The 13,182-nt window shown below is 44.1% G+C and overlaps 1 protein-coding gene across 1 annotated transcript in view; it reads right to left on the bottom strand.

Moving 5' to 3' along the window:
* The window catches only part of CHP1 (calcineurin like EF-hand protein 1), a gene marked incomplete at its 5' end in the record, with an annotated part of 45,229 nt that overhangs the window by 19,478 nt on the left and 12,569 nt on the right, over positions 1–13,182 (bottom strand). The window contains 2 exons of the mRNA XM_008059829.1: positions 1,968–2,095; positions 9,717–9,797. Of these exons, the coding sequence (XP_008058020.1) occupies positions 1,968–2,095; positions 9,717–9,797 (209 nt within the window). The remainder of the gene's footprint in view (positions 1–1,967; positions 2,096–9,716; positions 9,798–13,182) is intronic.

Below are 13,182 nucleotides of genomic sequence, written 5' to 3'. Positions count from 1 at the left end.
ACCTCAGCCTCCCAAAGGCGCGGGATTACAGGCTGAGCCACCGAGCCCGGCTCATCTTTCCTGTCTTATACAACAAGACTCATTTCAGTTCTTAAACTTTTCACTCGATGCATCAACAGAGGAGTAAACTTTGTCAGGTATGGTGGTTCACACCTGTAATCCTAGCACTTTGGGAGGCCGAGACAAGAGCAAGACCTTGTCTCTACCAAAAAATAGAAAAATCAGCCTGGTGTGGTGGTACACCTCTGTAGTCTTATCTAATCAGTAAGCTGAGGCTGTAGGACTACACGAGCCCAGTAGGTCAGGGCTGAGGTGACCCTTGATCATGCCACTGCTCTCCAGTATTGGCAACAGAGAGATTTTGACTCAAAAAAAAAAACCAAAAAAAAAAAAACAACAGAGTAGTGAACTCATACTCCTATACCCAGGGAGATCTGGTGATACAGCCATAGCCCAAGGGCCACAAACTGAAATTTATGTCTCAAGCACCATTTTTCAAATGTAAATTTGGTATCATATTCTATAATGTATCTGCATTTGTTTTTTTTTTGTTTTTTTTTTAGTTGGAGTCTCACTCAGTCGCCCAGACAGGAGTGCAGTGGCCGCTCCCGGCCACCGCAGCCTCACCTGCTGGGCTCCGGCAATCCTTCCGCCTGAGCCTTCCGAGTAGCCGGAATTACAGGCATGCGTTACCACGCCCGGCTGATTTTTTGATTTATTGTAGAGATGAGGTCTTGCTGCCCAGGCGTGTCTCAAACACACAGGCTCAGGCAATCCACTCACCTCAGCCTCTCAAAGGTGCGGGATTACAGGCTGAGCCACCGAGCCCAGTTTGCATTTGTTTTAATATTAAAAAGTCTTTGCCTGATACAGTGGCTCACACCTGTAATCCCAGCACTTTGGGAGGCCAAGGTGAGAGGACTGCCTGAGTCCACAGGTTTAAGACCAGCGTGGGCAACTTGACGAGACTTCATCTCTACAATAAATCAAAAATTAGCCAGGTATGGTGGCATACACCTGTAGTTCCAGCTACTTGGAAGGCTGAGGTAGAAGGATTGCCTAGCCCAGCAGGTCAAGGCTGCGTTGGTCACGAGCAGCATCCCACTGCACTCCAGCCGGCGTGACAGAGTGAGACTTCAACTCAAAAAAACCAAAAATACCCCCCCAAAAAACCTTTTAGTTTTCTTTAAATCATCAAGCAAAAATGTGATGGGCTCCATTTATTCTATGGCTTCACAAACCTCTCTATATACACTGTGCACTCTTATAAGAGAAGCTTGGGTTCTGTCAGTTTAATACAACTACAATTTTGCTGAATAAATAGAGAAATCTAATTTCAACTTCCTGGAGAAGTGTTGTAAGGTATTGGGCAACATCATACATGACCCAACAAGAGCAGAGGGAAATAAAACAAGCATTTAAGGAAAGGAGGCAAGAGGCATGGGGACAAAAATGAAATCCTGCACCACTACGTCAGTCACATCCAGTGTCTACCAAATTCTACGATACACAGAAGATTGCCATTATTACTTACAGGTGGGGCTTGGGTCTTGTTCACTATCGCACTCTAGCACTTACCACAGTGCCTAGCACACTAGGTAGGCACTCAATGAATTACAATGCTAATAGCTGACACTTATTGAGTACCTAGTATTCTCGAGGCACTGTTTGAGACACTTGACATACGTTAATTCATTTAATCCTTACAGCATTCCGATGCAGAACCCCTGAATATCCCATTTTACAGAAGAGGAAACTGGGGCCCAAAGATTTTAAGTAACTTGCCCAAACTCACTTAGCCAAAAAGTAGTAGAGCTAGGATTCAAACTCAGCTAGTTTAGCTCCAGGTTCTGAGCTCTTAACCACCATGCTTTTGTACATGCTTGTTCAATCAGTGAATGAGTAAATAAATGATTTGTAAGAAATGAAAGTCATAGATATTAAGCCAGAAGGTTTTAGCTTCTTACAGTGCAGTTTGTTGCTTCGGCTGTTGAGTGGTTCTGGTCCATTCACATCTTTGCTCTTTTCATTATCCTCTATGGGTCGGAAATGAGCCAAAGTTCTCATGAATCCACGGAAGTTTACCTGGTCCTCTCTGATTGTGAAATGTAACAAACAGAACATCATGTCAGTCAGGGTGATTATTTTTTATGAATTCAATATATTGATGACAGCATTAGCTACGGTAATCTGAAAGTCCACTGAATGAGGTTTCTTTCCATATGCTTGGTACTTTAGGGTTCAAAGAATATCATCTAAGTCTCACCCTGATCTTATGAGGTAGGAGTTATTATTCCCACTGGATGATGATTTAACAAGACTTGGAGCAGTAACTGGACTTATCAGGGTTAGAATTATCTATCAAATTTGCTTATTATCTCTTTTCCAAATAAAGGATTTAGAGTACTGCCAGGAGGCTGGGCTCGGTGGCTCAGCCTGTAATCCTGACACTTTGAGAGGCGAGTGGATTGCCTGAGCCCGCAGGTTCAAGACCCACCTGGGTAACTTGGCAAGACCTCATCTCTACAATAAATAAAAAAATGAGCCGGGTGTGGTAGCACACGTCTGTAGTTCCAGCTTCTTGGAAGGCTGAGGCAGAAGGATCACCGGAGCCCAGCAGGTCGGGGCTGTGGTGGCCAGGAGCATGCTACTGCACTCCAGTCTGGGCGACAGAGTGAGACTCCAATTCAAAAAAAAAAGAGTACTGCCAGGACTATACATATAGGAGAGCAGAACTTGAACTCACTGCTTTGAACTTTGCAGTAAACACAAGTTAGTTATTTCAACCCAATGACTCCTCCATCACCTCCCATGTCTCCCCTGCAGAAATGCACACCTAGGGATATCTTAAAATTAAGGTACATTATAGGAAATGCTTCTTTTTGTGTGTGTGTGTGAGTCAAAGTCTTACTCTGTCGCCCAGGCTGGAGTGCAAATAGCTGAAACCATTGGTATGTGCCACCATGCTCAGCTAATTTTTTGATTTATTGTGGAGACGAGGTCTCAACAAGTTGCCAGGAGGGTCTCAAACCCGTGGGCTCAGGTAATCCACTTGCCTCGGTCTCCCAAAGTGCTAGGATTACAGGCTGAGCCACCAAGCCTGGCCTGAATGAACTTTCTTACAGTAATTTTTCTATGCTTTGTGAATAACTGTGAACAACTGTATAAATCATGTAGTATCCTGCCTTTTTAAAAAAACTTTTAAGCAATTCTCCAACCAATATAAACATTTCAAAACATTTTAAATGTCATAATAATTATGTATAACTGTGTAGGAATGATTTTATTATTCCTTCATAATAGGATCATTTTTTCTCATTTTTGTGATCATAAATAATGTTTTGAAAGAATCTCTTTGTATGTAAAGCTTTCTCAGTGGTTAACTTTAGAGAAAATCTTTTTTTTTTTTTTTTTTTTTGAGTCGGAGTCTTACTCTGTCACCCAGGCTGGAGTACAGTAACATGCTCATGGCCACCGCAGCCTCAACCTGCTGGGCTCAGGCGATCCTTCAGCCTCAGCCTCCCAAGTAGCTGGGACTATAGTTGTGAGCCACCATGCCCGGCTAATTTTTTTTTTTTCCCCCAAATTTATTATAGAGACGAGGTCTTGCCAAATTGCCCACCTCTGCATCGGGCCTGGCTGAAAAAATCTTTTAATCATATCAGACTACTAAGTAATCTTCTAAGAATACTCAAAACTTGAATGAAGAATGCTCGTTAATATTAAAAGGCCGGGCTCGGTGGCTCAGCCTGTAATCCCGCACCTTTGGGAGGTTGAGGTGAGTGGATTGCCTGAGCCTGCGGGTTCGAGACCCGCCTGGGCAGCGAGACCTCATCTCTACAATAAATCTAAAAATCAGTTGGGCGTGGTAGCGCATGCCTGTAATTCCAGCTACTCGGAAGGCTGAGGCAGAAGGATAGCCGGAGCCCAGCAGGCAAGGCTGCGGTGGCCAGGAGCAGCCACTGCACTCCAGTCTGGGCGACTGAGTGAGACTCCAACTCAAAATAAATAAATAAATAAATAAAAACGAATGTCCCATGTGACATAATTATGTATTTATCTAAGTTAGTAACGGAAACAGCAAGTGGCCTGACACTGTGGCTACCTAAAAAAAAAAACTTAGTCTTTGTGTGCCCCCTTGAATAGATGAGGTATGTGGGGTCTCTCAAGTGTTAGCAGACACACAGTTCAGAGACTTTCAAAGGCAGAGTTCAAAGGCTAGCTTGTGAGCAACTGTACGCAAAAAAATGACCTTTAGTTCTCCAAGGCAGCTGTACTGCTAATGGAGCAGTATCTAGTCAAAATGTGAGATCTGGCTAGGGTCAGTGGCTCAGCCTATAATCCTAGCACTTTGAGAGGCCGAGGCACGTGGATTGCTTGAGCTCGCGGGTTTGAGACTAGCCTGGGCAACTTGGAGAGACCTCATCTCTACAATAAATAAAAAATGAGCTGGGCGCGGTAGCACACACCTGTAGTTCCAGCTATTTGGAAGGCTGAGGCGAAAGGCTCGCCAGAGCCCAGCAGGTTGACTCTGGGGTGGCCATGACTGTGCCACTGCACTCTAGCCAGGGCAACGGAGTGAGACTCCAACTCAGAAAAAGACAAAACAAACCAAAAAAAAAAAAAGTGAGATCTGAGGAATCAAGTAATGTGGAATAAGATTTGAGTCATATGCCAAAAAAATAGGTTAAGAAGTATTACTAGCATAAAGTTTCTTAGTAAAAGGAAACTAAATACCAATGGTCTACTTTCATATCTCATTCTTTAAAAGAAAAAAGAAAATTCCACATGCATAAGGCTAGAAAAGAAAAAAGCAGAAGCCAGATATTTCTATCTGACTGAAGCAAGACAGGAGTGCAGCTTGCTTTAAAAAGCTAAGCAGTGTGGTGCAATATAACCCTCTGGTTCCTCACACGCACCCTGCCTAGTTTCCTTAGCAGTAGATTGGTGGATAGAATACCAAGTGATACTGTAGTCAGAGCAAATACAGTTTGGCTTTACAAAACAGCTTTCCACAAGCTGCTTCTTCCAAGTAATCAATGGTGACTAAGGAACTCTGAAAAAAAAGTGGGCAAAATTACTCTACTGGGTTTACTTTTCATCGCAAAAGGTTTGGATACAAAGCGTAGCTATGAAAGTTATCTCTGGTCAGAGTTCAATGCTTTGCTATGGCTAAAAGAGGAATCAGATAAACTAAAGTATTCAGCACAAAAACCTCACTGAAAGAAACTGGGCAGTTCAGAGAGGGAGAAAGGGAAATATGAGGGAGGGCAGAAGATTCTTCATAGTCAACATTAATCTGAAAAGAATAAATCTCAGTCTGGTTTGATTCCCACCTTTCATAAACTGCCAGTCTTCATCCCCCTTCTGACTATCTCTCAAATTTCCTGAGTGCCCAACCCTCTCATCTAGCAAATTCCTTTGCTATCAATTCAGAGTTCTAAAATTTCTACTCCAGACATTTTATCTGATAGTGTACTCATTGATAGTCTAATTTGTTTTTTTTTGAGTCGGATTCTCACTCTGTTGCCCAGACTGGTGGGCAGTGGCAGCCACCACAGCCTTGACTTGCTGGGCTCAGGGGACCAATCCTTCCACCTCAGCGTTCCAAGTAGCTGGAAGTACAGACACGCACCACCACACCTGGCTAATTTTTTGATGTATTGTAGAGCTGAGGTCTCACCAAGTCACCCAGGCTGGTCACAAACCTGTGGCACAGACAATCCTCTCACCTCAGCCTCTCAAAGCACTGGGATTATAGGAGGGAGCCACCATGCCCGGCCTGACAGTCTCATTATTAAGTCTTGGCATCCATATAACATTTTGAAGTCAGCTGGTCACATAAACAATTCACATGCAATGAGGAAGAGATTGCTTAGGAGATTACTTTAAAAGATTATACAATGAACTTTATTCATGAAAAGGTACCCAATCAAATCAATATATATCTACTCAGTACTCTGAAGGCAGTGTATTAAGTAGTGAAGCATATCAGAAGTCAAACTGTACTTTAGACAAACATAAATTAAGGAACAATCTACTTGAAAAAGTATGTGTATGATGAGAACTATATCCTTTTATGATATTAGTCAGTATCATAAAAGTAAGACAAAGGCCTTAGAAATGTTCCAGATTAAAGGAGGCTAAAAAGATGTGACAACTAACCTAGACTAGATCCTATCCTGGAAGAGTGAAAAGTGCTATAAGGGAGATTTATTGGGGCCAGGTGCAGTGGTTCAAGCCTGTAATCCCAGCACTTTGGAAGGCTGAGGTGAGAGGATTGCCTGAGGTGAGGGATTTGAGACCAGCCTGGGCAACTTGGCAAGACCTGTCTCTACAATAAATCAAACAATTAGCTAGGTGTGGCACGCCTATAGTTCCAGCTACTTGGAAGTCTGAGGTGGAGGAAGGATCACATGAGTTCAGAAGGTTGAGGCTGTGATGGCTGGGAGAGTGCCACCACACTACAGCCTGGGCGACAGAGTGAGAATCTGACTCAAAAAAAATAAAAAAAATTTTTAAAGAGATTTATTGCAGAGACTGATAAAGTTGGAATAGGAATAAATTAGAATAAAATAGATAAAAGATTAATAAAAGAGTTAATAGATGATAAAAGTAGGTCAAGCTTACTGAAATGGATAACTATACTATGGACATGTAAAATAATATTCCTATTCTTAGCAAACACACACTGAAGGTAAAGGGTCATGACTATGTAACTTACCCTTAAATGCTTCAGAAATACAATTAAGTGAACACACACAAAGAACAATTATGTGAGTATATATATATACACACACACATGTATACGTGTATAGATATATATACATACATATATATACAGAGAGAGAGAGAAAGGGAGTAGAGGAGAGAGAGAGGATGTAAGATAGTGTATCTAGAGCAAGAACAGGTGCACAAGCTGCACTGTCCAATACTGCAGCCACTAGTCACATGTAACTATGAGCATTTGAGTCATGGCTAGTTTGATCTGATGTGTGCTGTAAGTGTAAATTATATACTGAATTTCAAAGATTTAATATTAAAAAATGCAAAATAAGCCGGGTTCAGTGGCTCAGCCTGTAATCCCGCGCCTTGGGAGGCTGAGGTGAGTGGATTACCTGAGCCCACGGGTTCGAGACCTGCCTGGGCAACTTGGCGAGACCTCATCTCTACAATAAATCAAAAAATTAGCCGGGCATGGTAGCACGCGCCTGTAGTTCCAGCTACTTGGAAGGCTGAGGTGGAAGGATCTGCGCCAGAGCTCCGCAGGTTGAGGCGGTGGTGGCCGGGAGTGGCCACTGCACTCCAGTCTGGGTGACAGAGTGAGACTCCAACTCAAAAAAAAAAAAAAATGCAAAATATCTGAGTAGTTTTAATATTGACTATATATTCAAATGACAATATTTTGAATATATTGCATTAAATAAAATATATATATTTCCAAAGTTATTTTAACTTTTGTTTTTTTGAGTTGGAGTCTCATTCCGTCACCCAGGCTAGAGTGCAGTGGTACACTCACAGCCACCCAGTGTCAACCTGCTGGGCTCCAGCGATCCTTCTGCCTCAGCCTTCCAAATAGCTGGAACTATAGGCAGGCACTACCATGCCTGGCTAATTTTTTATTTATTGTAGAGCCTTGGCCTCCCAAAGTGCTGGGATTACAGGCTGAGCCACATAGACCGGCCTATTTTAACTTTTTTTTTTTAACTTTTTAACATGGCTATTAGAAAATGTATAATGAGCCGGGCTCGGTGGCTCAGCCTGTAATCCCGCGCCTTTGGGAGGCTGAGGTGAGTGGATTGCTGAGACCGCGGGTTCGAGACCCGCCTGGGCAACTTGGCGAGACCTCATCTCTACAATAAATCAAAAATTAGCTGGGCGTGGCAGCGCACACCTGTAGTTCTGGCTACTCGTAAGGCTGAGGCGGAAGGATCGCCGAGGCCCAGCAAATCGAGGCTGCGGTGGCCGGAAGCGGCCACTGCACTCCAGTCTGGGCGACAGAATGAGATTCCAACTAAAAAAAAAAAAAAAACAAAAAAAGAAAATGTATAATGGTTGGGTACAGTGGCTCATGCTGTAGTCCCAGCATTTTGGGAGGCAGAGGCAAGAGAAATGCCTGAGACCAGGGATTTGAGACCAGCCTGGGCAACTTGACGAGACCTCATCTCTACAATAAATCAAAAAAGTATCTGCACATGGTGGTATGCACCTGGAGTTCCGACTACTTGGAAGGCTTAGGAGGAAGGATCGTCTGAGCCCAGCAGGTTGAGGCTGTGGGGGCTGTGAGTGTGCCACTGCACTCCAGCCTGGGCAACAGAGTGAGACTCCTACTCAAAAAAACAAAAACTGCCGGGGTCGGTGGCTCAGCCTGTAATCCCGCGCCTTTGAGAGGCTGAGTTGAGTGGATTGCCTGAGCCCACGGGTTCAAGACCTGCCTGGGCAGCGAGACCTCATCTCTACAATAAATCAAAAAATCAGCCAGGCATGGTAGCGCATGCCTGTATTTCTGGCTACTTGGAAGGCTGAAATGGAAGGATAGGCGGAGCCCAGCAGGTCGAGGCTACAGTGGCTGGGAGCGGCCACTGCACTTCAGTATGGGTGACAGAGGGAGACTCCAACTCAAAACAAAAAACAAAAAACAAAACATAAACAAAAACAAAACCAGGCCAGGCTCAGTGGCTCAGCCTATAATCCTGGCACTTGGGAGGCTAAGGCAAGTGGACTGCCAGAGCCTGCAGGTTCAAGACCCACCCGGCCAACTTGGCAATACCTCGTCTCTACAATAAATCAAAATAATTAGCCAGGTATGGTAGCATATGCCTGTAGTTCTAGCTACTTTGAAAGCTTAGGCGGAAGGATTGCTGGAGCCCAGCAGGTTGAGGCTGTGGTGGTCGGGAGCATGCCAGTGCACTCTAGTCAGTCTGGGCAACAAAGTGAGACTCCAATGCAAAAAAAAAAACCCCAAAAAAAGAAAATGTATAATTATGTATGTGGCTCACATTATATTTTTATTGATTACTACTGAGAGAGCAAACATACATGAGGCAAATGTTAACAATGTAACAACAGATACATCTGGGTAAAAGATATACAATATTCTCTTCACTATTTTCAATTTTTGCAACTTTTCTGTAATTTGAAATTATTTCAAAAAGACTTCTTAAAATTCTGGTTTATATCAGAGATAAACAGAGATTAAAGACAGAATATTGAAAATGGGCTCATACACCTATTTGAAATTTAAAACAGAGCCAGGTGTGGTATAATCCTCATGCCTGTAATCCCAGTACTTTGGAAGGTGGAGGTGAAAAGACTGCCTTAGCCCAGGGGTTTGAGACCAGGCTGCATAACTTGGAGAGACCTTATCTCTAAAATAAGTCAAAAAAATTAGCTGGGTGTGGTCACACACACCTGTAGTTCTAGCTCCTTGGAAGGCTGAGGAGGAAGGATCGCCTGAGCCCAGCAGGTCAAGGCTGCAGTGGCCATGAACGTGCCACTACACTCCAGCCTGGGCGAGAGAGTAAAACTCCAACCCCCCCAAAAAAAAAAATTTAAAACAGAAATGATATCTTAGGTATGACAAAATTAGGGGTGCCCAATATAATCAAGAGGGATCATAGTCTGAAATGACCTAGCCAATATCTTTATTCCAGGTTATCAATTAAATCAGGCTGAGAAAGCCTCAGGAAGAAAGTTCAACAAGTACACTGACTCACCCCTCTGGAAAGAAGGCATTGATGATCCGGTCCCCCAGTGGGTTGATGGCAAGTTCTGGAATCCTCTGGAAATCTTCACGGCTGCCAAGAAAATCACCTTGAGTCAGAGACCATTGGCCCTTAGCATGAACTCCTTCAGTCTAAAACGGGTACAACCTAGCAAGAATATTACCTCCTGGAATTTACTTCTGTGGCAAATTAAACCCAATAACTGCAAAGAATAGCACTTTAGTAGTTGCCAAGTGTTTCTTGCACCAATTCAGGAGTGGAAGAAGCCAGATTTGACTATGCCACATTCCAGTGAATTCAGCACACAGGTTACATCAATAAACCAACTGACAAGCAAACACTAAGCTGTCCCTTAGTAAATGATTCCTTGAACATTACTATTTCTTACCAGTTATTAAGTTTGGAGAGTGAATGGAAAGTAAATGGAAAGTATTAAACACCACAGAACTTGAATACAGAAGCAAATATTCAGAGGAGCCTCCATGTTCCTATTAAGAAGATCTACAGTGCTGGGCTCGGTGGCTCAGTCTGTAATCCCGCATCTTTGGGAGGCTGAGGTGAGTGGATTGCCTGAGCCCACGGGTTCGAGACCCACCTGGGCAACTTGGCGAGACCTCATCTCTACAATAAATCAAAAATCAGCCGGACGTGGGAGCGCATGCCTGTAATTCTGGCTACTTGGAAGGCTGAGGCGGAAGGATCGCCAGTGCCCAGCAGGTCGAGGCTGCGGTGGCCGGGAGTGGCTACTACACTCCAGTCTGGGCGATAGAGTGAGACTCCCACTCAAAAAAAAAAAAAAGATCTACAGTACCTATGAAATGCAAGGAATTCTTAGTGATATTTACATCTGAGGAAACAATGTGATAAGCAACTAACTTCCATATTTCCTTGCTCTGACTCTTGCTTTTTTCTCCATTCCCACGTTCTACAGACTACAGAGAAGTTGTTCTTTTGTTTGTTTTTTTTGAGTTGGAGTCTCACTCTGTCGCCCAGACTGGAGTGCAGTGGTCGTTCCTTGCCACCGCAACCTCGACCTGCTGGGCTCCGGCGATCCTTCCGTCTCAGCCTTCCGAGTAGCCGGAATTACAGGCATGCGCTACCACGCCTGGCTGATTTTTTGATTTATTATAGAGATGACGTCTCGCTGCCCAGGCGGGTCTCAAACCCGCGGGCTCAGGCAATCCACTCACTTCAGCCTCCCAAAGGCGCAGGATTACAGGCTGAGCCATCGAGCCTAGCTACAGAGAAGACAAGAGCAGTCATCCTTGTATAACCCAGGTGAGGGTGAGTTTACACTGAAGTGAAGATAATCAGTTACCATTCATTGCATACAGATCATGTGCCGCTCTAATTATTTATATATATTATCTTATTTCTTCATGCCAATATCTTATCTATACCCTTTTATTTATTTACTTATTTCTATTTTTTATTTTTGAGTTAGAGTCTCACTCCTTCGTCCAGGCTGGTGTGCAGTGGCATGATCACAGTCACCCCAGCATCAACCTGCTGCGTTCCGGTGATCCTTCTACCTTAGCCTTCCAAGTAGCCGGAACTACAGACACGTGCGACCACGCCTGGATACTTTTTATTTTATTATAGAGATGAGGACTCACCAAGTTGCCCAGGCTGGTCTTGAACCCGTAGGCTCAGGCAATCCACTTGCCTCGGTTTCCCAAAGTGCTGTGATTACAGGCTAAGCCACCAATCCCGGCCTATACCCTTTGAGAGTTGAGGACACTGAAAGTCAGTGAGATTAAGTATCTTGCCCAGTGTCACACCACTACTAAATGGCAGAACTGTGATTTAAATGTAAGCCTGTAAGTCAAAGTATGTGTTCTTTTTCTAAAAAACACATTTCTTTCCCATATTAAACTTTTTGAAGGTAAGTTGATCTCTGCAAAAATGTTCAATAAATTTTTTTTTTTTTCTTTTGAGTTGGAGTCTCACTCTGTCGCCCAGACTGGAGTGCAGTGGCCACTCTCAGCCACCGCAGCCTCGACCTGCTGGGCTCCGGCGATCCTTCCGCCTCAGCCTTCCGAGTAGCCAGAATTACAGGCACGCGCTACCACACCCGGCTAATTTTTTTATTTTATTGTAGAGATGAGGTTTCGCCTGCCCAGGTGGGTCGCCTGCCCAGGCTCAAGCAATCCACTCACCTCAGCCTCCCAAAGGCGCGGGATTACAGGCTGAGCCACCGAGCCCGGCTAATAAATGTTTTTTAAAAAACTTACTTGGGTGAATCCTGTGCTCAGAATATAAAGCCATCTGCAATTTATCTGTGCTTTACTCTTCAAAAACATCAATGTTGGCTAGGCACAGTGGCTCACACCTATAGTCCCAGCACTTTGGAAAGCCATGGTAGGAAGATTACTTGAGCCCAGGAGTTTGAGACCAGCATGGCAATATAGCAACACTTCATCTCTACAAAAAATAAAAAAAGTGAGCTGGGTGTGGTGGCGCATGCCTATAGTCTCAGCTACTAGGGAGGCAGAGGTGGAAGGATCACCTGAGTTCAGGAACTTGAGCTATGATCATGCCACTACACTCCAGCCTAGGTAACAGAGTAAGATTCTAACTAAAGGAAAAAAAAAAAAAAAGATCAAAGAGGACTAGAGAGATATACAACAGTCAGATACAGTGGCTCTTGTCTGGAATCCCAGGCTCTTTGGGAGGTGAAATGATTACTTAAGCCCAGGAATTCAAAAGCTGGGCAACACAGTGAGATCCTGTCTCTACAAAAAAATTAAATTAACTTTTAAAAACAGACATATGCTGCGCTCGGTGGCTCAGCCTGTAATCCTGCGCCTTTGGTAGGCTGAGGTGAGGGATTGCCCGAGCCCGCGGGTTCGAGACCCGCCTGGGCAGGAGAGACCTCATCTCTACAATAAATCAAAAAATTAGCCGGGCATGGTAGCGCGTGCCTGTAATTTCGGCTATTTGGAAGGCTGAGGCGGAAGGATTGCCGGAGCCCAGCAGGTCGAGGCTGTGGTGGCCGGGAGCGGTCACTGCACTCCAGTCTGGGCGACAGAGTGAGACTCCAACTCAAAAAACAAAACAAAAAAAACAACAACAACAAAAATAAAAACAGACATATTACAGAGCCCAATGCATGATCTTGGACTACGAAATAAATCGTTAATAAAGGACATCATTGGGTTATAGGTGAAAATGAAACATGGACGACACAGAATATGAAATATTATATAACAGTACTGCATCAAAATGCTAAATTCTTTTTTTTTTTTGAGTCGGAGTCTCACTCTATTGCCCAGGCTGGAGAGCAGTAGCACGCTCCCGGTCACCGCAGCCTCGACTTGCTGAGCTCCGGCGATCCTTCCGCCTCAGCCTTCCAAGGAGCTGGAACTACAGGCACGCACTACTATGCCCGGCTAATTTTTTGATTTATTTTAGAGATGAGGTCTCGCCAAGTTGCCCAGGTGGGTCTCGAACCCGC

The sequence above is a fragment of the Carlito syrichta genome, unplaced genomic scaffold (genome assembly GCF_000164805.1).
Source record: "Carlito syrichta isolate Samal-C Ts95f unplaced genomic scaffold, Tarsius_syrichta-2.0.1 Scaffold91638, whole genome shotgun sequence".
Classification (NCBI taxonomy): domain Eukaryota; kingdom Metazoa; phylum Chordata; class Mammalia; order Primates; family Tarsiidae; genus Carlito; species Carlito syrichta.
The sequence above is the reverse complement of the archived record's forward strand: the minus strand, read 5'-3'. Positions and strand labels throughout refer to the sequence as shown.